The sequence below is a fragment of the Pelobates fuscus genome, chromosome 1, assembly GCF_036172605.1.
Source record: "Pelobates fuscus isolate aPelFus1 chromosome 1, aPelFus1.pri, whole genome shotgun sequence".
Taxonomy (NCBI): domain Eukaryota; kingdom Metazoa; phylum Chordata; class Amphibia; order Anura; family Pelobatidae; genus Pelobates; species Pelobates fuscus.
Window position 1 is genome coordinate 77625602 of NC_086317.1, and position 23715 is coordinate 77649316.

Genomic DNA, 23715 nt, shown 5'->3' on the forward strand with positions numbered 1-23715 from the left:
TCAATGCTTTCCTATGGGGATTTGAGCGACGCAGGAGGTCCTCACACAGAGTGAGGACGTCCAGCGACGCTCTAGCAAGGAAAATCCTTGCTACAAACCAGGAAGTGTCCTCTAGTGGCTGTCTAGTAGACAGCCACTAGAGGTGGAGTTAACCCTGCGATTATTGCAGTTTTATAACACTTGCAGGGTTAGGAGTAGTGGGAGTTGGCACCCAGACCACTCCAATGAGCAGAAGTGGTCTGGGTGCCTGGAGTGTCCCTTTAAGCAAATGATCTCCCAATCCAGTTCAATCTAAGAATAACCAGGACACACACTGCATATGAGAAGGAGAAATAGAAACATTGTTTCAATTCTCCTCTTCTTTGCATACTTTCTCTATGGTGACAGACCAGTGCAAAGGGCAGTGCTTATAACAATGATTAACAGGGAGCTTAGATGGAGACCCCTAGTTGCAGGTTAAAAAGGTTATGCATCTCTATATTTAAAGGGACACTGTAGTCACCAAAACAACTTTAGCTTAATGAAGAAGTTTTGTTGTATAGATCATGCCCCTGTGTTCATACTGCTTAATACTCTGCCATTTGGGAGGTAAATCACTTTGTTTATGCAGCCCTAGTCACACCTTCCTGCATGTGACTTGCACAGCCTTCCTAAACACTTCATGTAAAGTGAGATCTAATGTATACACTGTATTGCATACGGTTTCATTTTAGTTAGAATTTCTTATCTCCTGCTCGTTTAATTGCTTTGTAGACCCTGCATGCATCCTGTATGTAAATAAAGTTCAATTTATAGAGCAAGAGATAAAAACGCAATGATTTATATTTTTTAACTCTAGGATAATCACTTCCTGCTCAAAGGATAAATCCAACTGCTATTCTGGATTCAAGATGGATTTTTTTCCTAGTCTATTGCAAAATTGGAAGTACTTCAAAAACTTTTTTTTTGCCTTCTTTTGGATCAACAGCAAAAACAGATGTGAGGAAGGCTGAACTTGATGGACACATGTCTCTTTTCAACCTATGTAAATTATTATTATTGCCAATTATATAGCGCCAACAGAATACGTAGCGCTTTACAATATTATAAGAGGGGGGATTTAATATAAATAAGACAATTACAAGAAAACTTACAGGAACGATAGGTTGAAGAGGACCCTGCTCAAACAAGTAAATCAACATTAATTGAAAATGAAACCATTTTTTTTCCATGCAAGCCCTGTCAGTCACAGGCAGAGGTGGTGTGACTTGGGTTGCATAAACAGAAACAAAAAGTGATATAACTCTTAAATGGCAAAGAATGGAGACGTGAGCCTGTAGGGATATGGTCTATAGACTAAAACTGCTTCATTAAAGCGGCAGTCATGCCGAACTTACCTTTCCCCAATCGATTCCTCTTCTCTCACTCTGTCAGGATCTGTTCTTCATTTCTGCTCTAATTTCCTTTAAAACATAAGACAAAGTAGGGACTACTTTGTCTTATGGAGGTTTCCTATGCCTGACCAGTGGAGGAGCAAAGTGTGCTTCATTTCCGGGTGTCAGAGCAATTTCCCCATAATTCTCACCTCTGATCTGTTATTTCCGTCCAGTGTTGCATTAATTTTTCACCAAGATCTTGTATTGATGATGGGAGAGTCGGACCACTGCCTTCTCCAGCACATCCCAAAAATTCTCAATGGGGTTAAGGTCTGGACTCTGTGGAGGCCAATACATGTGTGAAAATTATGTCTCATGCTCCCTGAACCACTCTTTCACAATTTAAACCCAATGAATCCTGGCATTGCCATCTTGGAATATGTCCATGCCATCAGGAAAGAAAAAAATCCATTGATGGAATTACCTGGTCATTGCGCATATTCGGGTAGTCAGCTGACCTCATTCTTTGGACACATAATGTTGCTGAACCTAGACCGGACCAACTGCAGCAACCCCAGATCATAGCACTGCCCCCACAGGCTTGTACAGTAGGCACTAGGCATGATGAGTGCACCTGCCTCTCTTCTTAAATTTCTTAAGAGACGATGGTTCCCCACTATCCTTCCAGTTTTTAATAATGCGTTGGACAGTTCTTAACCCAATTTTAGTAGTTTGTCTCCTTAGAGGTTTTCTCTGCTTGATGCATGCCAATGATTTGACCCTTCTCAAACAGACTAACATCTTTTCCACGACCACAAGATGTGTCTTTCGACATGGTTGTTTAAGAAATGAGAAGCTACTCATTGCATCAATTGGGGTTGAACAACTTGTTGCCAGCTGAAAGATAATCGCCCATGCAGTAACTATCCAATAGGAGGCTCTTACCTATTTGCTTAGGTAAATCCAGGTGGAGACTTTTTTTTTGGGCTGCGGGGGGAAAATATATATATATTTTCAAAATATCAGAGTATTGCAGCGATACCTTTTTTAACTGGACTAACACGGCTCATATCTCCCTCCCTCCCTCCAAAAAAAACAAAAAAACTAAAAAGGAACACAATATGTACCAAAACAACTATATAAAAATAACTCATCAGTTATGAAAAAGATAATTGTTAGCGTAACTCTCTACCTAATGCAACTGACCGTTCACTTGGCACACAAAAGGTTAAAGGAACACTATAGTCACCTAAATTACTTTAGCTAAATAAAGCAGTTTTAGTGTATAGATCATTCCCCTGCAATTTCACTGCTCAATTCACTGTCATTTAGGAGTTAAATCACTTTGTTTCTGTTTATGCAGCCCTAGCCACACCTCCCCTGGCTATGATTGACAGAGCCTGCATGAAAAAAAAACTGGTTTCACTTTCAAACAGATGTAATTTACCTTAAATAATTGTATCTCAATCTCTAAATTGAACTTTAATCACATACAGGAGGCTCTTGCAGGGTCTAGCAAGCTATTAACATAGCAGGGGATAAGGAAATCTTAATTAAACAGAACTTGCAATAAAGAAAGCCTAAATAGGTCTCTCTTTACAGGAAGTGTTTATGGAAGGCTGTGCAAGTCACATGCAGGGAGGTGTGACTAGGGTTCATAAAAAAAGGGATTTAACTCCTAAATGGCAGAGGATTGAGCAGTGAGGCTGCAGGGGCTTGTTCTATACACCAAAACTGCTTCATTAAGCTAAAGTTGTTCAGGTGACTATAGTGTCCCTTTAATATGTTGAAACCTGTCCCTCAAAACCCAATCTCTACTTCTTACAGTTTAATGATTTTCTTGCACAGATCCATTATGACATCTATAGGTGGCAGTTTTAATTATTCCATTTAACAACGAAGGGCAAAGGATCAAGAGCTGCTGGTAGCGAGTACTTCCCCCATCAATTCCATGCGTACACAAAATAATCCTTTAAGGATTAGTAAATGCTACAACAGCAAGTTTATAGACAACTCATGCAGAAGAAAACACAGAACAAGATTAGGACACAAACACACAGTTTGCTCCTTTGCTAAATATATATATATATACAAATTTTCCCTTTTTTACCAGAATCTATGTAGATTCTAGCTGGTTTACACCTTGTCCAAATTTGAAATTTGGTTGAAGGATTTAGGAGTGTGCCTTCTAAATCAGCAATTGGGCATCAACTGAATACCAATCATACAGGGATTCAGTGGATTTTAAGAACAAACTATATGGTAACCAAATTGTAGTTTGCTTTCTGTAACTAGCAGAATGAGCTTCACAAATTAAAGCCTTAAGTACAAGTACCAATGATTATGTAAAGCACAAAATGGTGAAGATTTCCGTTGGTTTCACAATTTTCATCTGCTCCCTCACCAACATAGCTGTATTTTACTCACTTTATCAATATATCCATATAGTTGTACACACATTCATGTTTGCTTCGATGTATATTGTATGTCTAGTACTATTGCCTCTGGAACAGCCTTTTTCCTCTGATCTTATGTAATGTTAGAAAGGTCTTCCCCCACCTCAAAATCTGTACGCCTGGCACTCAGGATAATGTAGAATCATTTTCCCTGTTGTGTTATCCAGCAAAATGATACAACTTCCAAGAGAACCACACTCTTTCAGAAGATTATAGCCTCTTTGCAGATTTATACAAATTTGTCAACTTTTCATCAGGCTACACACATACAACTTTTTTTTGTAAAAGCAAAATTTTAGAAAAAGTTACACAAAATTTCAAGACTATGCAAGAGTGCCTTTGCTAATCCCATTACCCTACAACGGTATGTTGAACTGAATCTGTTCTGAATAGCCCAACATCGTGCAGTGTACTGGCAAGGACCCTGGCAAATACCCTAAAAATAAACCTAATTTGTTGACAATAACAGCTTCTTTTTGGAACACTCAATTGTAGCTTTTTAAGAACAATGTAGCTTCATATTAAAAAGGCAATATGTGTTGTGTCACATTTTCTTGCAATGAAAAACAAAATAAACGGTTAAGTCATTCCTGTAACAAAGTTTTATTTTCCCCTCACATTTCACCTCTTTTCTAATAAGTGATATTCAGGGCGATTTATATTTTTATAGTGACTTTAATATCATTGGAACGATTTGCATCTTTTTTTCCAGTTAGCAGCCGCTATAAACCCTTAATAGATTGATCCATCGCTTTAAACGGTTGCGGTTGATAAAAAGTCAGTCTAAGACCTGAAAGGTGTTCGTGGCCGGCAAGGTTTTTTCATTTGCCATCCCCCTTTCATGCAGGTATTTGGGTTCTTTGTATTTTGTGCATACGTTGCGCACGCACTACTCGATTTTTAAAAAAACATTTTATTCTCTATGCGGTTCACCTATAAATTTGTCTAAATAAACTGGTACTTTGAAGGATTTGCATCAGTGAAGCAGTCTGTTTATTAATAGTGCGGTCCACTCATTTACTTCTGGCAATTTAAGATTATGGAACTTTAAGACCAACACCAGGAGGAAAAAGAAAGTGCATTCCTTTTATACAGCTAAAAACCTTGAGAGTTTGGAGCTACGCCATAGTCTTATTACCTTTTCTTATCCAACTATAAAGATGAATACATTATAAAATGCCCTATGAGTAATGGTAATTTTACACCTTGTTCCAGTGATGCTCTTTCAGGTCTTGGCTGTGAAGCCATCCAAGAAGAGTGATTGGACCAACTTGTTGGCTTAGAGCACATCCGCACACATTGGGCTGGCAAGGTGAGTGGAAGAGGGAGGATTTCTCCCAGGTTTTGAATGGAGGGAGGCGGAAGCTAGTTATATATATATATATATATATATATATATATATATGTATTAAAAAATATATGCAAAAGCATACAAAAAGGCAATAGCAAAAAGAGTAAAGTGGTCACATGAAGCTATACCAGACAGACACAAAGACCCTCTCGTTATTATCCTGTTCGTACACGGTCTATATCATCTTAGTCGCACTCACTACTTCTAACATATATGTCTAGTACTCCATAACTACCTCGCCTCTGCCCTAACCCGATGCAGCTTTAGACATAAAAATGTTAAGCCTGTTTATGTACTTCCCCCAAAAAAATAAAGTGCAACTTCTCATGCTGCTGTCAATCGTGTGTGTGTGTGTGTGTGTGTGTGTGTGTGTGTGTGTATATATATATATACACACACACACACACACACTTACACATACATACACACCCTCACTCACATATACATACACACTGTGGTGGCGTTTGATGCCAACCTGTACAACAAACCAGAGTAAAGTGGTCATCTTAGTTTAACCAACAACGATAAATGAACAAAGGGGAAAGCCCAACAGAGTGCACCGGTACAGAGGGAGCACACAAAGTATTGGGAGTATTTTCCATGGTTCCTAAACTCTGTGAAATTCTTCAACGGGGGGGCGGAGCCTAACAGCGCACAGGAGCGGTCGCCATATTCTGCAGCTCCTGTGTGCCCAACTCAAAACGGCAAATATCAGCGACATCTCGCCAGCCGCATCGTACCTGAAGGCGGCATAATACTCAGGGCACCATCCGGTCTCGATCGATGCCTTTCTTTCTGGCCCCGGGCAGAAAATACCGCAACCGAGGCTCTAAGGCCTACCACGCAGACGGCCGACCGCAAGTGCCCGCGGGAGAATACTGGGGAGACCTGGACTTCACAAACCTGCTGCCACCCTACCTCCCGGGCAGTGAAATGGGGAGAAAGTCCCAAAAGACACCCGTGAATGCCGCGAAAACGCAGCGCGAATTAGGCCAGATGTGGACGTCTCAGCCACCAGCAAGAGACTCCAGAGAATCCTCTCGAGAGAGAGACTCTACATCCCAGCAACCGGAGAGCGGGAATTCACCCCAAAGCCCACTCCAGACCACCCAAGTGACTGCCAGCACATCAGGGCCACTGGCTCCTGCCACTAAGCAGGACATACAGGAGATGCTCACAGGCCTCCAATCCAACCTCAAAGCGATGTGGAAAGCAGACCTGGCGACACTAACCACAGAGGTTCAAACGGTCGCAGCACGCTCCCAAGCCACAGCAGCAGACGTACTGGCCCTGCAACAGGACTTCCAGGCACTAAGAGACAAGGTACTCCAAATACAAACAGCCCAGACTGAAACAAATAGACAAGTAAACACTCTAGACGACAGAGGCAGGAGGAAAAATATAAAGATTAGGGGAGTCCCAGAAAATATACCCCTGGAAGAATTGCCGCACTTCGTGAGACGGCTGGTGGCATCCCTTCTACCGGCGAAACAAGCTAAGTACTTTACGTTTGATGGGGTGTATAGGATAGCTAAGTCCCCTAAAGCCCCAGCCACAGCACCAAGAGACATCATCCTCAGGTGCCAAACTGTTGCCGACAAACTAGGCCTAACTGCAGCGCTTAAAGGGAAATCCCCATATAACTTTGAAAACAGCCATATCTCCTTCTTCCAGGACTTGAGCAGGGCTACCTTAATATGGCGCAAGAGCATGCAACCCCTCACAAGGGCATTACAAGGGGAAAACCTGACCTACAGGTGGGCACCCCCAAACACCCTATGGGTCACTAAGGACGGACAATCCTTCAAAGCTACGGCCCCGACAGATGCACCAGCCCTGCTGACAGCGCTGGGCATACCCGCTACTGGAACTCCAGCACCGGGAACATCACACCCTTACCCCGGACCGGATGCCAAGTCAACCACGCTAGCGTCAAAAAGGAAGCAGGGACCCACTACCTGAAGAGACGCTGACAATCGCAGAGCCCCAAGAACACCACGCACTGTTTATTGTTGCAAGCCAAGGCTGCTGGGACTTATACGTTGAACTCACTTTATAATACCAATGTTCATTTGACCGTTTATTTTTCCTCAATTCTTTTATGTTTACGCCTGCTGACACGTTCCACTTACAAAACCGCGGTAGGGCGTCAGAGCCTACACTGACCCGGAACCCAGACACACGGGTTTGGTAAACCTGACGGGATGCACTTAAATGCACCCTCCCCCCCCCCCGTTCCCTAGGTTACAGGGATAGAAATCACTGGGGCACACACAGGTCACCACTTACACGCCGACCTTTGAGGCAAGGGTCACACCTCCAATGGAGACCAATAACCCCACACAACATAGCCTAAATCGTTCGACTCATTACTTGCTCCCCACATAGGAGACCACTGCAGTAGACAAGTAGAGCATCAGGAAGGAGCAACATCTCCATGACACACCACAAACAAATGTAGCGGGCATACTCACAGACAAGCATCACTCAGAACTCCCAACGGAGACACTCTCACTATGGGGATACACTACAAACACATTGGTCACCCCGATATAACCACACAGCCCAACCAAAACAAAATGTGCAAATTATTGAATGCCATGTAAATTGTATGATTTTGACTATTTGACCACAAATGATCTGTATTATGCAACACGCACCAAAAATAAAGAATTTAAAAAAAAAAAAAAAAATTCTTCAACAGTGTGACTGATGTGCATACACAGATAGCTAATCCATCAACATTATAGTATTGAACCTCAGGCATTGTGGGAAGGTATTCTTGTAATTAACGAGTTGCTATAGTTTTCCAGGCACCAACTGACACGCTAGTCTAGAGAGAGTAGACTTGTCTTTTAGTTCGCTTGTCCTTGGGCAACTACAGGAAAAACAAAAAAAATACAAACTGTTCAATATTTTTAACCCCTTAAGGACGCAAGACGGTTCAGGACCGTCATCGGCATTTTTGCGTTGCCGACCGACGACGGTCCTGAACCGTCCTAAATTTAAAATGTACTTACCCGATCGCCGTCGTTCCCCCGGCGGCGATCGGCGTTGCTCCCGGTGTGGGGAGACTGCCTGCAGCCCAGACAGTCTCCCCATGGCGGATTAGGACCCCTGGGGCCATGTGATCGCCCATCAGGGCGACCACATGGTCACAATAGGTGTCCTAGTCTCTGCCTGCAGGGGGACTGTCTGTGCTGACAGGCAGTCTCCCTGCAACTGTAAAATCATAAAAAAAATTAAAGTGAAAGGTAATAAAAAAAAATATTATTATATATGTGTATATATATATATGATATATAGACATATATTATACCTATATAATATATGTCTATATATCATATATATAATGTCATGCTAAGTGTATTTTTATATTAATATGTACATATATTAATATAAAAATACACTTATAATTAATTTACACACGTATATATATATATATATAATATATATAATAACTATATATATATATTGTATATATATATTATTATAAAATACGAATAATAAATAATTTAAATTAAATTAAAAAAATTAAAAATAATAATAAAAATTTAAAAAAAATTATATATCTATACGAAATGTTATTCTAACTGTATTTTGATATTAATATATATATATTTATATCAAAATACACTTAGAATGAAATTGTATATATATCTATGTATATATAAATAAATAAAAAGAATACGAACTATTCATATGTCCATATACAAAATGACATAAATAATTATATAAATATACACGTAGACTTCAAATATATAAATATGCATATATATTTAAATTCTACGTGCGTATTTATGTAATATTTTTACATAATTAAGTTATTTTATTGATTGCAATTTAAGGGACCTGCCTGCCAACCCAGGCCAAAAGTCTAAAGAATTTAATTTGCTAGCACTGTATTTTACCCTGTAACGTTCTACGACACCCTAAAACCTGTACATGGGGGGTACTGTTTTACTCGGGAGACTTTGCTGAACACAAATATTAGTGATTCAAAACAGTAAAACATATCACAGCGATGATATTGTCAGTGAAAGTGACTTTTTTTGCATTTTTCACACATAAACAGCACGTTTACTGATGATATAATTGTTGTGATACATTTTCCACTTTTGAAACACTAATATTTGTGTTCAGCAAAGTCTCCTGAGTATAACAGTACCCCCCATGTACAGGTTTTATAGCGTTTTTGAAAGTTACAGGGTCAAATATATGGGTCAAATATTTTTACATTGAAAATGGCCAGGTTGGTTACGTTGCCTTTGAGAGCGTATGGTAGCCCAGGAATGAGAATTACCCCCATGATGGCATACCATTTGCGAAAGAAGACAACCCAAGGTATTGCAAATGGGGTATGACCAGTCTTTTTTAGTAACCACTTGGTCACAAACACTGGCCAAAATTAGCGTTCAATTTAGTTTTTTACTTTTTTCACACACAAACAAATATGAACGCTAACTTTGGCCAGTGTTTGCGACTAAGTGGCTACTAAAAAAGTCTGGACATACCCCATATTGAATACCCTGGGTTGTCTACTTTAAAAAAAATATGTACATGTGGGGTGTTATTCAGCGATTTATGACAGATAATAGTGTTACAATGTCACTATTGATACATTTTAAAAATATATGTTTTGAAACCGCAATATCCTACTTGTACTTATAGCCCTATAACATGCAAAAAAATAGCAAAAAACATGTAAACACTGGGTATTTTTAAACTCAGGACAAAATTTTGAATCTATTTAGCAGTTTTTTTCATTCACTTTTGTAGATGAATAAAAGATTTTTCACATAAAAGTCAAAAAACATGTATTTTTTTCAATTTTTCATCATATTTTTTCATTTTTTAAAAATTAAATTACATGAGATTATATAAATAATGGTATGTAAAGAAAGCCCCTTTTGTCCTGAAAAAAACAATATATAATTTGTATATGAACAGTAAATGAGAGAGCGGAAAATTACAGCTAAACACAAACACCACAAAAGTGTAAAAAGATGCCTGGTCGCAAATGTACAACATCGCAAAAAAAGTCCAGTCCTTAAGGGGTTAAACATATAAAACCACAATGCTCCAAATAAGCTTTTTGTTGCCATTGCAACAAAAGCATTGCACCCAGTTTTACCTTCTCTTGTGGCACATGTCTACTGGATAAACAAATCCGTCCAGACAAAAATAGAAAATCGATCACATACTCACTGGGTTAATAAAGAAATCTTTCTTCAGAGGTTTGAATATTATTTACAGAGGCATGCTCGGCCCCAAAAATGCTAAAGTAGAGTAGTTAGAACAGCAGTTTGTATAGGTTACTTCTCACTTAAGAAGTAATTAGTAATTAGCAAAACTGCTTTAGTAAATTAGTAATTTAGCAAAACTGCTTTAGTAAAAGATACCAATAGCAGGCACTGATCACTTTCCAAAATTGCCTTTATAGGTTTTTCTTAGTGGCCCGGTCATTTCTTCTTTTTTTTTTTTTCTCTCCTCCTTTTGATTTTTCTTTCCTTATGCCTTTTCTATTTAAATGTATAAACTCCTTCCCTTGCAGCTTGCCTTTATTTATAATGTATTATCTTTTCTTCCTTGTGCCGGATCTCAATGCCTGGGGCACATCAATTTTGTTCTCCTCTGTGCAGGATATCTGTCGTTTGTCCTTCTGTGGGATTCATTTTACTGATGGATTGTGGGTAAATTGGATTGGCAACTTAAATGGAACCATGCTTTAAGCTCCACCCATTAAGTTGTCTCAAATTGAAGAGGAAACGTATTCTCCACTTTTCTTTTATGAGTGTTAATTTTGGCAGCAAATTTCAATTTAGTTTTAATCATAGTCTTGACTAAAAAGCAGTTTTAGTAGTATTTTAGTCATCTGAATTGTTTTAGTCGACTAAATCTCAAAAATGTCAGTGGACAAAAACAACAAAATGTGAGTGCTCCAAAAAAAAAAAAAAAATAAAGATTCAGACACGGAGTTATACAGAAGTAGATTAGATAAAGTTTATTTTCGGTGACAGAGCCTCATTAAATTAAATACTTTCCCCTATCACAAGAAATTCAGCCAACTGCTGCATGCATAAGACCCCTTATTACATAACAGATGTCTAGGACAATCCTGTGCAAAAGGCCCCCTCAAATGATTCACAGGATCTCCCCAGTGGCACGTGCTGGATTGCAGCATGTTACAAGAATACTGGCATGGGCAGTTGTGCAAGGAAGTGTACCAGGATATGGGGAAAAAAAACCAATTTAAATAAATGAAAACACAAAAAGGCTCTTGCACCAAATCTACAGTATTTTATTTGTTACTGCAAATTAATTGGCAGCAGGGAGGATTTCTATATGAAAATAAAAATAAAAAATACAATAAGAATGTCTACTTAAAAAGGTGTAAGGAATGGTGCTCTGCAATTTCATTTATTTGGACAGTCAAAGTCTCCATCTTTTAGGATATTTCACAAATGCATTAAACGGTTACTCCAAGCATCATAGCCACCACAGCCTACTCTAGTGGTTATTATGCCAGAAGTACCCTGGCAATGTTTTATAACTATTTTATACCTCACCTGGGTCCCCACTGGGCTCGGATGTGATCTGGTGGTCTAGTGATGAGCTTCCAACTTCTGCAGAGCCGGAAGCCATGGTGGCCAACATTCATTGACTGAGAGCATCATCAGTTAACTCTCAGCGAATGAATTACATACTGTACAATGAAAGCTGTACTAAATAAACATTAGCCAGCCCTGGGCTCTAATTCCAAGCTGGCTAATGACATTCTGGGTGGAGTTACGCCTCCATTGGCACAGAGGTTAATCTTTGAATGTGAAGCATTTCACAGCAAAACCCTGCACATACAGGCTTCAAGGACCATGGTCACTTTAAATCACTTGGAGTAACCCTTTAATGTAGAGTTAACATCTTGAAACAAAATAGCCATGTACCCAATGATTTTAGAGGTATACATACACCTGTTGAAGGAAGTAGATGTAAGGAATTTATTTTAAATGGAACCACAAGGATTAAAGTGTACCTTGATGGTACATTTCCACCTCCTCTATTCTGATGGCACCACAAACTCCAACAGATCTCCATTCTGCCATTCACATTTTATAATATGTGAGCTGTATTTAGAGGTTTCCAGCAAGAAATGTTGTATTCCACCTACATCGAATTTTAAATAAATATGAATATATAATATATATATATATTTTTTTTTTCCCTACGGTAAGAGCTCATAAAACAATCCATTTCTGCTTGCATTTTCCTTAAACCTTCACCTCCTTTCAACATTATCCTCACCCTAATGTCCAAGTCTATAGACATAGGTCCTGGGGCACAGGACCTCTTTCTTGTAAATTCTGACGACAGCTGTATGGCCTGTTTGTAAGGAGCTACACAATGACCTTTATAGGAGGAGAATAGTTAGCATATGGAGTTTCATTAGTTTCCAACAGATATTATGTAAGGCCATGGACACCACACATAATATGCAAGTACGTACATGTTCGGCAGCTGGAATTTCCAGAAGAAGACAGTGTGTGGAGAGTAAGTTATCGGCGACTTACAAGGCCGGCACAGATTATTGTTAAAATGCTGGATATCGGTGGAACGGATTATCTGTCTATCCCTCAATGGTGCATTCTTAAAATTGTTAATGTGAATGGTAAAATTTAGCGGTGACTTTTTGGGGGATAGTTTTTACAGATCAGCTTTTTTTTGCCAAAATCTTGACATTTAGATCAATTGCTACAATGCATAGTTTAGAGTGAATGAAATTTGCAGAGGATAGTCATCCCATTGTGTAGTAAATATATAAAACAGCTGATAACACAAGGTTACAGTGATAAAACTGATCAGTGTCAATAGACTGATTTATTCAAAGGATAGAAATACATACATACACACACATATATATATACACACACAGGCAAAAAATTTTTATTGCATTTTGCATTATTAAATATTGATGGAATATTGTGTTTATTACTTCGTGGGTTGAAATGTTGATGGAAATATTGAGTCATTAGCTCGACTTGTAAAATTGTATCCTTCAGAAAATAGGCAGTCTATTTAAACTGGGAACTTCAAAGCCTCTTAAACAGTGACCTTGCAGATAACCCTTATCTGATTAAAGCACTAGTCTTCCATTCCGAGTAAACTGACATGTAGAAAAGGACAGGGTAAATAAAAAAAAAAAAAAAAAAAAAAAAAAGAGAACACCTAAAATTGAAAATCCTGCATTGGGCAGAATTGCTGAGGCTTTGCCTCTTATCCCCAAATGAACCTTCCAGGCATAAGATTATCAAGCCTCTTGTCTACACTGATATACTATTAAAGAAAAAAAAAAAATACATTTTCCTAGTATTGACTTATTTTATTTGCATAAATTAGTGTCATAGAACTGAAGATTATGAGCTTTAAAATAAAAAAGTCAGATTTCAGATTACAGTAATTAAAGCAAGTATATTAAAGCCATTTTACCATTTTTTATACAGATTCTGTATAGTAGGAGCACTCATCTTGGGACCGACCAATCAATTTTATTTAGAAAGATTTATAGATCTATACAAATTCCAGAGTTCAGCTATACAACATAACAAGTAGGAGAATGACTTAGACTTTACAAGTACAAATGTAAAAGGTCAGATCACAGAATGTAGTCATTCTGTGTGTTCCATCTATACACGCAGACCTCTATAACTGTATGTGTAAGATTATAATCATTGTAGCACAATATATGAAGACAGCATTGAGCAGGTCACCATCAACGTAAATTCGCTTTCAAAATTATTCAGATTCCTCAACCAAAGCAGGTTTTTTTTTTTTTTTTTTTTTTTTTTAAATGTTTATATGGTAGATGGGAAAAGACACATTGGAGGAGATCTATCAAGACAGATTTGCAAATGTAAAAAAAATAATCCGTAAAAAAAAAAAAAAAAATATATATATATATATATATATATATATATATATATATATATATTATATTTTTTTTCTCCAATTCCTCTCATTTTTTTTTTTTTTGCAACCATTTCTTTTTTTATTCCTTCACGTTTCATGCCAGATAAGAGCTTCTTTTCATTATTCCTGCCACCCTAAGGTTATAATTTTTCGCAAAAAATATATATTGGAGAAGAAAAACAAAAAGTTGAGAGAGAGAAAGCTGACACTTTTTAGACCATTTCAAGAACTTTAAATATATCAGCAATAATAAGACCCTTTTCAAAACATATTTACAGATTTCCCTCTTTGTGTCAATAAATACAGTACACAGATAACGGATTAAGTAACAGCGCACATAAGAGCAGACTCCTTACAGTTCCTGTAAAATAAGTAAAAGGCAGAGGAAATCACAAAAGGGCCCATGGTAAGCCCATATGGCCAACAACCTGCTGCATGCTCTAGAGTGGAACGGATCCATTCTTTTTATAATGCATTAAAAGGGTTACTCCAATCACTAGGATTACTTCTGCTTCTTGAAATGGTCATGGCGGTAGGAATGTGGCTGTGCAGTTTTTCTGCTTAATGCTTTTATTATTATTGCCATTTATATAGCGCCAACAGATTCCATAGCACTTTACAATATTATGAGGGGGGGGGGGGGATTTCATTATAAGTAGGACAATTACAAGAAAACTTACAGAAGCAATATGTTGAAGAGGACCCTGCTCAAACAAGCTTACAGTCTATTGGAGGTGGGGTATAAAACACATTAAGACAGGAAATAGCAATCAAATAAGGTGGGAGTGAAGCAGAGCAGGAGGAGAGAGAGTAGATTTCTGCCCTTTAGGAGAAAGCAGGAGACAGGTATGTGAGGTAGAGGTTACTCTGGGAGGCCATAAGCTTTCCTCAAGAGATGGGTTTTGAAGCACTTTTTAAATTATTGAAGACTAGGGGAGAGTCTGTTGGTGGTAGGCAGGCTATTCCATAGGAAGGGAGACGCCTGCGAGAAGTCCTGCAAGCGCGAGTTGGCCGTACGGGTGGTAGCAGCGGACAGGAGAAGGTTAGGGGCAGAGCGGAGAGACCGAGAAGAGGCATACCTATGGATCTGTGAAGAGATAAGAGGGGCTAGAATTGGTCAATGTTTTATAGGAATGGGTTAGCATTTTTAATTAACTCCTATAGGATACAGGAAGCCAATGTAAGGACTGACAGAAGGGAGAGGTGTGAGAGGACTGACTAGATAGGAAAAATCAGTCTGGCGGCAGCATTCATTACAGACTGAAGCTGGGTAATACGGCTTTGGGAAGACCAATTAGGAGGCGGTTACAATAATCCATGCAGGAAATTACTAGAGCATGGACAAGCTCTTTGGCAGCATCTTGCGTAAGAAAGGGTCAGATGCGGGCGATGTTTTTAAGATGGAATCTACAGAATGTGAGGCTCAAAGGTTAGGCCGGAATCAAGTATGACGCCAAGACAGCGCGCTTGCAGGGATGGACTTATGTGGATACCACTAACTTGAAGGGAGAGCGAAAGAGGAGGAAAGACAAGCAGCTTAGTTTTAGAGAGAGATTGAGTTTCAGAAAGCGGGAGGACATCCAGTCAGAGATGGAAGAAAGGCAAGCAGTGACACATTGCAGGACAGCAGTGGAGAGGTCCAGGGAGGGGAGATATATCTGGATGTAATCAGCATACAAGTGGTAGTGGAATCCAAATGAGGTAATAAGTTTGTCAAGAGAGGCAGTATAAAGAGAAAATAGAAGGGGACCAAGGACAGAGCCTTGAGGGTCTCCAACAGAGATATTAGAAAAGGACATACTGAATGGGCGTTGGAAGAGACAGGAGGAAAACCATGAGTCACAGAGACCAAGTGATTGAAGAGTTTGAAGAAGCAGAGCATGATCAACGGTGTCAAAGTCAGCAGAGAGGTCAAGAATAATTAGTATGGAGTTGTGGCCTTTGGATTTAGCAGTGATTAGGTCGTAACTTTGATAAGAGCAGTCTCAGTAGAGTGGATAGGGCAGAAGCCAGATTGAAGAGGGTCAAAGAGAGAGTTGGAATTGAGACATACGGGTGAGACATACAGAGACATCGGAACTTTGTGCCATGGGGCTGCTTTTACCCCCTGTAACTCCGGTCTTCCGAATGTCAATTCTGTGCATATTTTAATGTCTGTTCTCAACTCGCTGGCAATAGAGGTAATCTGATTCTTAACACTTCAAGCATACCTAAAGGCGTGCCTGCAAGTGAAGCCCTCACTCCCCTCCACATACATTAGTGATGGCGTCCCCGTGAGCCAAAAAAGCCTGAAGGGAATGATTATACTCACCAGAACACAATAAGCTGTAGTTGTTCTGGTGACTATAGGGTCCCTTTAAATTAATGCATCCCTGTAGGGAACGTGCAGCACCTCCATGCAGAGCATAGAGTCAATGAACACCAATTCAAATTGCATAATTAAAATGCAGATTATATGTACACCCATAACCACTTGTACCAAAAGTTATAAAATGTATACAAGTTGTGCTGGGGCCACCTTTAACTTTACAAAGAACTTGACAGGGTCCCTCTTGCTATGCTCTTAAACTTGCCTCACGATAAATATGATGAGCATCTGCAGAGCCTCCTCTCCTGGAGGAAAATAAGAAAGATGCCGTGGCAGTTTTATTTACATTACACTAAAAAGATGGCTGCTCCATTTTCCTTGGGGAAGGTGGGAGGAATAGTTTGATATCTTGCTCCTTGGTATCAGCTCTTTGTAGCCAATAAGCCGCATAGCTGGGAGCTTCCTTTGTAGGTCACTGCCAACAGCTGGAACAGACCATGCATAACGCAGCTTTCTACAGTGATTTTATCAAGCAAGTGTTTCAGAGCATGGGTTACGTTTTAAAAAGTTCAGGAAAAAAAAAAAATGAATTAGAAGGGGCACTATTGTCACCAGAACCACTACAGTATAATGTAGTGCTCCTGGTGTCTATAGCATGTCCCTTCAGGCTTTTCAATGTAAATTCTGTGAAAAGGCAGTGTTTACACTGCCGCCTTGTAACACCTCTAGGTGCAGTCAGACGGCCACTAGAGGTGCTTCCTGCAATTTCATGCAGCTTTAGAATGTTAACAAAAGGCAAACTGCCAATACCATGGTGTACTGCTCTTTTCTAAAAACTTATTACACTTCCCTGGGTAGTGTTGACCTAATTTCTGAATTGGAGGTACTTGATAAGTGCAATATTATCTTAGCCTGCATTAGCCTGCATAAAGCTGACCTGTTTAGCTACAGTGTTTTCAGAGACAGTTTTCTCCAAGCACAAGAAAAAAAAAAAATCAATGAATGTATCAACCCCCACAGCTGCTAATTAGGGTCTTATTATTGGCATGTATATAGCACCAACTTATTTTGCAATGCTTTACAATATTCAGTGGTTTAAAGCATGGGTGTATGTGCCCGATATTACAGTACTCCAGTGCGGGACACCAAGCTAGTGTTAAATGATTTTATTTAGATATTTACTTATAGAAAATTATGCATGGCACAGGAAGGGGCAAATATTTTCTAAAAATAAAAATGTTAAAAACTATTTTAAAAAAATTCTTAGTATTTGTCCAACAAATGACAAAACTTTATTGCAGGCGGAACTTCCCCGTCACGTTTTAGCATATCTCCCAGCCATCGTCAGTGAGAGCTGAGGGGGAACATGATATTTCTACAGAAGATCTGAAACTGCTCAAAAGCCAAAGTTCCAGCAAAGTACCTAGAAGAGTCTATATCGACATGATTATAGTGTCAGGTCTTAAAGGGAGATTCCCTTCTAAAAATTACATTTTGCAACTTATGATGATTTCATATTTAAAAAAAAAATTAAGATATATTATAAATCTGGGGTAAAGGAAAAAAAATACATAAAAAGTGAACATCTGGGGTGAGGAAAAAAAACAAAAAAAGTTTTTTGTAGTTAAAGGGACACTATAGTCACCAGAACAACTACAGCTCATTGTAGTTGTTCTGGTGAGTATAGTCAGTCCCAGCATGCATTTTCACACAAACAGTCTTTGAGAGAAAGGCAGTGTTTACTTTAAAGCCTAGGGACAACTCCAACAGCCACTCCTCAGATGGCTACTGGAGGTGCTTCCTGGGGCAGTGCTCCAGTGTGTGCAGCGTCTGGTTGACCTTTCCTCATTGAGATGCATTAATGCACTGCACCTCTATGATGAGATGCTGATTAGCCAGGCTGGCGTTTGGCCCTGCCCCCACATGCCTCCTAGACGATCTCAGCCAATCCAATGTTTTCCCTATGTGCACCTGGAGGCAGCTTGGTAGATGGAATGCATGCCTGGAAGAATGAAGCAGGCAGCTGGGTCCATCCATTACCTGGAAAACAGCATATATAGAGAGGGTCCATATATGCCTGGAAAGAAGCATAGTAAAGACATACTGGATATCGCACTCACCAAGTAACCCAGGTGCTCTGAAGCCAGAGCTGGCCAGGCCTCCCTTCCTTTATAAAGACCTGGTAGGATCGAAACATTGCTGTTTTTTGCCCCCAAAAACTGCTATTTTTTGTTATCCCGGAGTGCTTGAACTAAAATTTATTCTGCACAACCTGGAAAGAGGCATAGGCAGAAGGGCCAATGATTGCCCAGTATCACCAGCTGCTGGCGTGAACCTGGTTTCGGCAATAATCCCTCTCTAGGGTGGCACATCCACAACTCTGGTGGAAAGTCCTGGGGATCAGCTGACCCAGTGAAAGACGTGCCATCACAATGCCCATGCAAAATAAAGAAAAGCTGCTTTCAATCTGGTTATTAGCTGGACTGAAGCATTGGTCAAAAACTCGACAAAAATGCACTCAAACAATTCCACTGAATGAAAGTCAGACAGCATCGAATAAACCACTTGCTCATGCAGCTTCCTGTATACACATAAACATACTGTAAAAGACAGGTCTGCAAACTACACTCCGTCAGTCTTATCCTTGATTACTCCCAACATTAAATGAAAACATTTAGTACAAGACATTTATCAAAAAAACAAACAAAAAAAAAAACTGGCTTCTGAAAAGGAGGAGAACAGCCACATTCAGTCCAGATTCACACAAATATCTGCAACGTGAGAAATTCAAGATCAGCCTCTTCCCTACAGCCTACAATTTTGCTAACATACAGGATTAAAAATTTGCTGACCAGGTGGAAACATTATCAGGCTTTATACATCAGCCATAACGAAGGTGAAAGAGGCTTCTGGGCAGAAATCAGAATATTAACATTCATATATCATGGGTACGAGTTCAGCAAATGAAAGTTTGCACTTTAAGTATGGAGCTTTTTTTTTTTTTTTACATATCTTCTAAAAAAAAGCATTATTATCAATAAACCCCTTGATGTAGACTAAATAGTCATATTTTGATTGTAACAAAACAGTCGAACAACTATTTAATCTCTATACAAAAAAAATGGCATCCCTATTTCAAAGATTAAAAACCAACATGGAAATCTCTTTATGTGTTTGTTGGAGAGACAATGCTGCAGTGCTTGTAATTTATAAAGATTTTTTTTTTTTTTTTTATAGATAAGGGCATTTTGGCTGTGGAGGAGTGAAGGAGACAAATATTAGTCACAAGAGGATGCTGGGAGGTCTGTGCTCTAACAGAGCAACAATTTTTCAGGTAGAATCCTCACTATTCTATTTGTCTTGTAAAATAGATTTTTTTTTTTCTTGTGGCACAAGATACTACCTTGCATCTGTTTTCTCAAGAGTACAAAGAGCATCTGCTTTGGCTCGCTCTCTTATAAAAAGCTACACGCAGCGGTGGATGAAAGCTTTCGCTTCCTCTGGATTTCCACATTCAAAATTGTAGTGGTAATTATCACAGCTCATGTCACAGGCACTTGCTCTCATTCCAGTTAGGCCCAGAATAGTTTTTATTTAAGTATATTTACAATGCTTGGTATAGTTTGCATCACCAAAGAAACAAACAAAAAAAAACTATATATAAATAAAAACCAACAACAACAACAGCACGCACACTCCTCCCACCTCCATACGGTGTGAAGAGACAAGACATACATCAGAAACACACACCGCTGACACTTTTACTTTGTTAGCAACTAATGCTATACAAAAGTTGTGTAATCCCAACGGGAATCATTCGCTTTCTGCCACAATCGCAAAGAATTCTGGGACAGACTAAGTGAAGGCAAAATTGCTCTTTCTTTAATGTCATCCTGGTATGATATGTGCGGACACCATTTTCTGTGCTTGCCTGAATTTAATAACTATATTTGATCTGTCCTCAAGAACCGTTTCTGGATTCCTGACAGATGTCATGGAGATTTGGTGGAGAGTGAGGAAAGGGGAATGAATATTAAGGATGGGGTACCATTAGCGTGTTGATGAGGCCATTTGTCCAGACCAAAGAATTGCTGTTTTTAGCTTTCTTCTGCTTTTTACCTTTTCTGGCTAGGAATAGATATTGTTAAATATAAACTTCAAATTCTTAACCATATATATGTAGATTAGATATGGAGAAGATCAATACCCCATGTATATTGCCATAACTTTAAATTCTATATATCACTACCCATCAGTACAGTTCCTTTCCTCCAACATTGATGTATCTTAAATAAATCTACCTATTTACAAAGAGAACTCAGAGTGATGTCCAGACACGACAACAGCAAAATGGAAACTGGGGCAGGTACATGTATAAGAAGAAGAGACATAATTAAACTACACTACGCTGGGGATATTTGCCTTATTAGAAGTAGGGACATATCACTTTTGAAGAAATACCCCCAAAAGAGTTTGCTTATAAGCAGTTTAACTTCAGCTCACCTTAACCGACGGTTGAAATTGGACCTAATGCTTTTAGAGCATCATTGATTACACTGAGGGGTGTTACCTTTCAACTCTGCACTCTATGACTTACACAGGATACACTTACCTTCCACAAGGTTTAACTACAAGGAGTTCCCACAACTGTTCCAAACAGCTAAGAGGTATATCCAAAACCTTTACATTTCTTTGAAGATACTTTATCAAAAATCCAAGAGAAGAAAGGGTTGGGGAAGGTGTATTCGAGAGAAACAGTTACAATTCTTAAAGAATTAATTTGCTAAAAACATTTCAAAATAAACCAGAAACGCTCACAAAAGGTCAAGACAACTGACTGAAAAGTATTGGATCTTCAGCATAATGCTCACAATATTAAATCAGTAACAAATACACAACAGACGGCAAAAAGACAGCGGGACAAAGTTCAGACTACAGATCCAAACCAATAAAAGAAAAATACAATATGTAGATGTGTGTCATTTCCTTATGACAGTGAAGTGCAACGGTTGCAAAATATATCTGGAGGTTTGCCACAAACACTCACCAGACAACCCCGAAGGCACCATAGCCAATAGGTCGATCAGGTTCAATATCCAGTTGCTGAGCATGATGAGAGTGTGGATGGTGGTGAGCCTTTACTGCAGCTGCCTGCACCTGAGCAGGGGCAACTGCTGCAGCTGGTCCTGGGGCCTGTCCAGGAGCTGGGGATGGGAAGTATGGTTGAGCCTGGCCTGGATTAAGCATAGCGGCTGCTGCTGCTGCAGCAGCCGCAGCTGCAGCAGCTGAGGAGGAAGAGGAGGCAGAGGACACATGCTGCTGGACAGGATGCACAGCAGCAGCTGAGCCTGGGTGTAAATGATGCTGGGGATGGAGATGGTGGTGATGGTGCATGTGAGGAGGGGGCAAGTGGGCCAGGTGATGGTGGTGGTGATGATGGTGACCCCCAGCCGCTGCTGACGTACCCCCATTATACGCTGCCATCATTTTTGCATTGGCAGACGTGCCACAAAGAGACATTCACAGAAATGCCCTCTAATGTATGAGACAGATGGGCCAACCTGTTACTGGGCCATTAAAATGTAATATCCAGAAGAACTAAACCTGCTTGGAAAGAGTTCTCATAATAAATCTAATCTCCTGTCCTCGTCAATAGACCAGAATGTTAGTGCCAATAAATTAACTATTTCTTTCTAACTATACAATTCTTTTCACAATTAAAATCAACCCAACCCACCCACCCCCCAGGGACCTCTGTTTTATAATAAATACTAAAACCCCATGCTGTTGGTTTTTACATTTGTCTCAAGAATACACAGACTTCTCCCTCCAACCTTCTTTTAAAAGAAACCACAGGCTACAAGATCTACAAAATAAGGGGCAGCCTGGCCCTTCCATTCCACATTCTCCTCTAACCTGGCAGAGAGAGTCCCTGAAACCCAGGGTCAGAGGCTGCTCAACCCCCCCACTAAAAACACACAGTCACTAAGTGGCACAGGGCAGGTGTTGCATAGGGCTGGTAGCAGTGTTTTGGGTTACTAATGGCAAAGATGGGGGGGCTAGTGGCTGTGTTTGAAGAAGCAAATGCCAGTGTTAGGGGGGCTTATGGCAAAGTTTGAAGTTACTGATGCCAATGTTTAGGGGGGCTAATAGTAAGGTTTAAAGTTACTGATGGCAGTGCTTTGGGGGGTATCTGATGTCAATAATTTTCTATGGCTGAGTCAGTGCTTTGGGTGGCAGGGGAAATGCTTTGGGTTGCTTATGTCAATATATTGGGAGTGTTTTGGTGCTATTTGGAGGAGCTGGTGGCAAAGTGTTAGGGGTGTTTTAGTAAAATTTGAAGGTTCTGATGTCAATGTTTTAGAATATTTGGAGGAGCTGATGTCAAGGTGTTGGAGTGGTTTTGGTAATATATGGGTGTTTCAGTAATATTTGGGGGTTCTGGTGTCAATGTTTTGGGGGTGATTCAGTAATATTTGGGGGTTCTGGTGTCAATGTTTTGGGGGTGATTCAGTAAGATTTAGGGTTCTGATGTCAATGTTTTGGGGATTTCTAGTAGAGTCTGTGTGAATGGGAAGAGGAGGAGGAAGGGGAGGGGGCTGGATGAGGTTTTGACAGCTGCCCAGGCCAGGCGCCCGGTGCCCAAACTGACAACAAGCAGTAAAGGGGGGTGAGCTGGGGAGAGGATGAATATTAGCAGACAGAGGGGGGGAGCAGCCAGACCATGAGAGGGAGAGGTATCCTGGAGGCTCCGCTCCTCCCGGGACAGGCGGCTCTGAGTACACGGACAGCTCCACGGCCAGCACGGGACACACACTGCAGGTCGAGGCGAGCAATCCACCGGGTCCCCCCCGAGCCAGTCACAGACTACCAAGCCAAGCACAGGCTGCGAGACGCGGGCAGCCCAGCCACCTGACGCCGCAGTTGACGGACAGCACCAACAACCAATCACCAGCGCCAACGTCTTAACCGACAGCCAATCAGCGCAGAGGAGAGGACGAAAGAGGAAGGTACCGCTGTGATAGCGAAACAAAAGGAGGAGCTAGATAACCAACCAATGACACGGAGGAGGCGGGGTTTCAAAAGGAGATTCCCGGCGATTGACAGGGGAGATATCCAATCGAAGCATAGAAACCTGTTCCTCTGGGAAACGCCTTCACTGACCTGTTGTGTAGGTGAAAAAAAACAAAACAACCGTTAACCCTTTCGCAGTAACGAGGTGCCTTACTGTTACAGAGCAAAGCGTCTATGGTTCCTCCCGGAAACGAACCTGTTAAAGGA

At 40.1% G+C, this 23715-nt stretch overlaps 1 protein-coding gene across 1 annotated transcript in view; it reads right to left on the reverse strand.

Moving 5' to 3' along the window:
• NLK (nemo like kinase) overlaps positions 1-23384 on the reverse strand; it is a 189265-nt gene extending 165881 nt beyond the window's left edge. The window contains exon 1 of the mRNA XM_063449870.1: positions 21482-23384. Coding sequence (XP_063305940.1) covers positions 21482-21954 — 473 coding nt within the window. The 5' untranslated portion in view covers positions 21955-23384. The remainder of the gene's footprint in view (positions 1-21481) is intronic.
• Between the last annotated feature and the right edge of the window lie 331 nt (positions 23385-23715).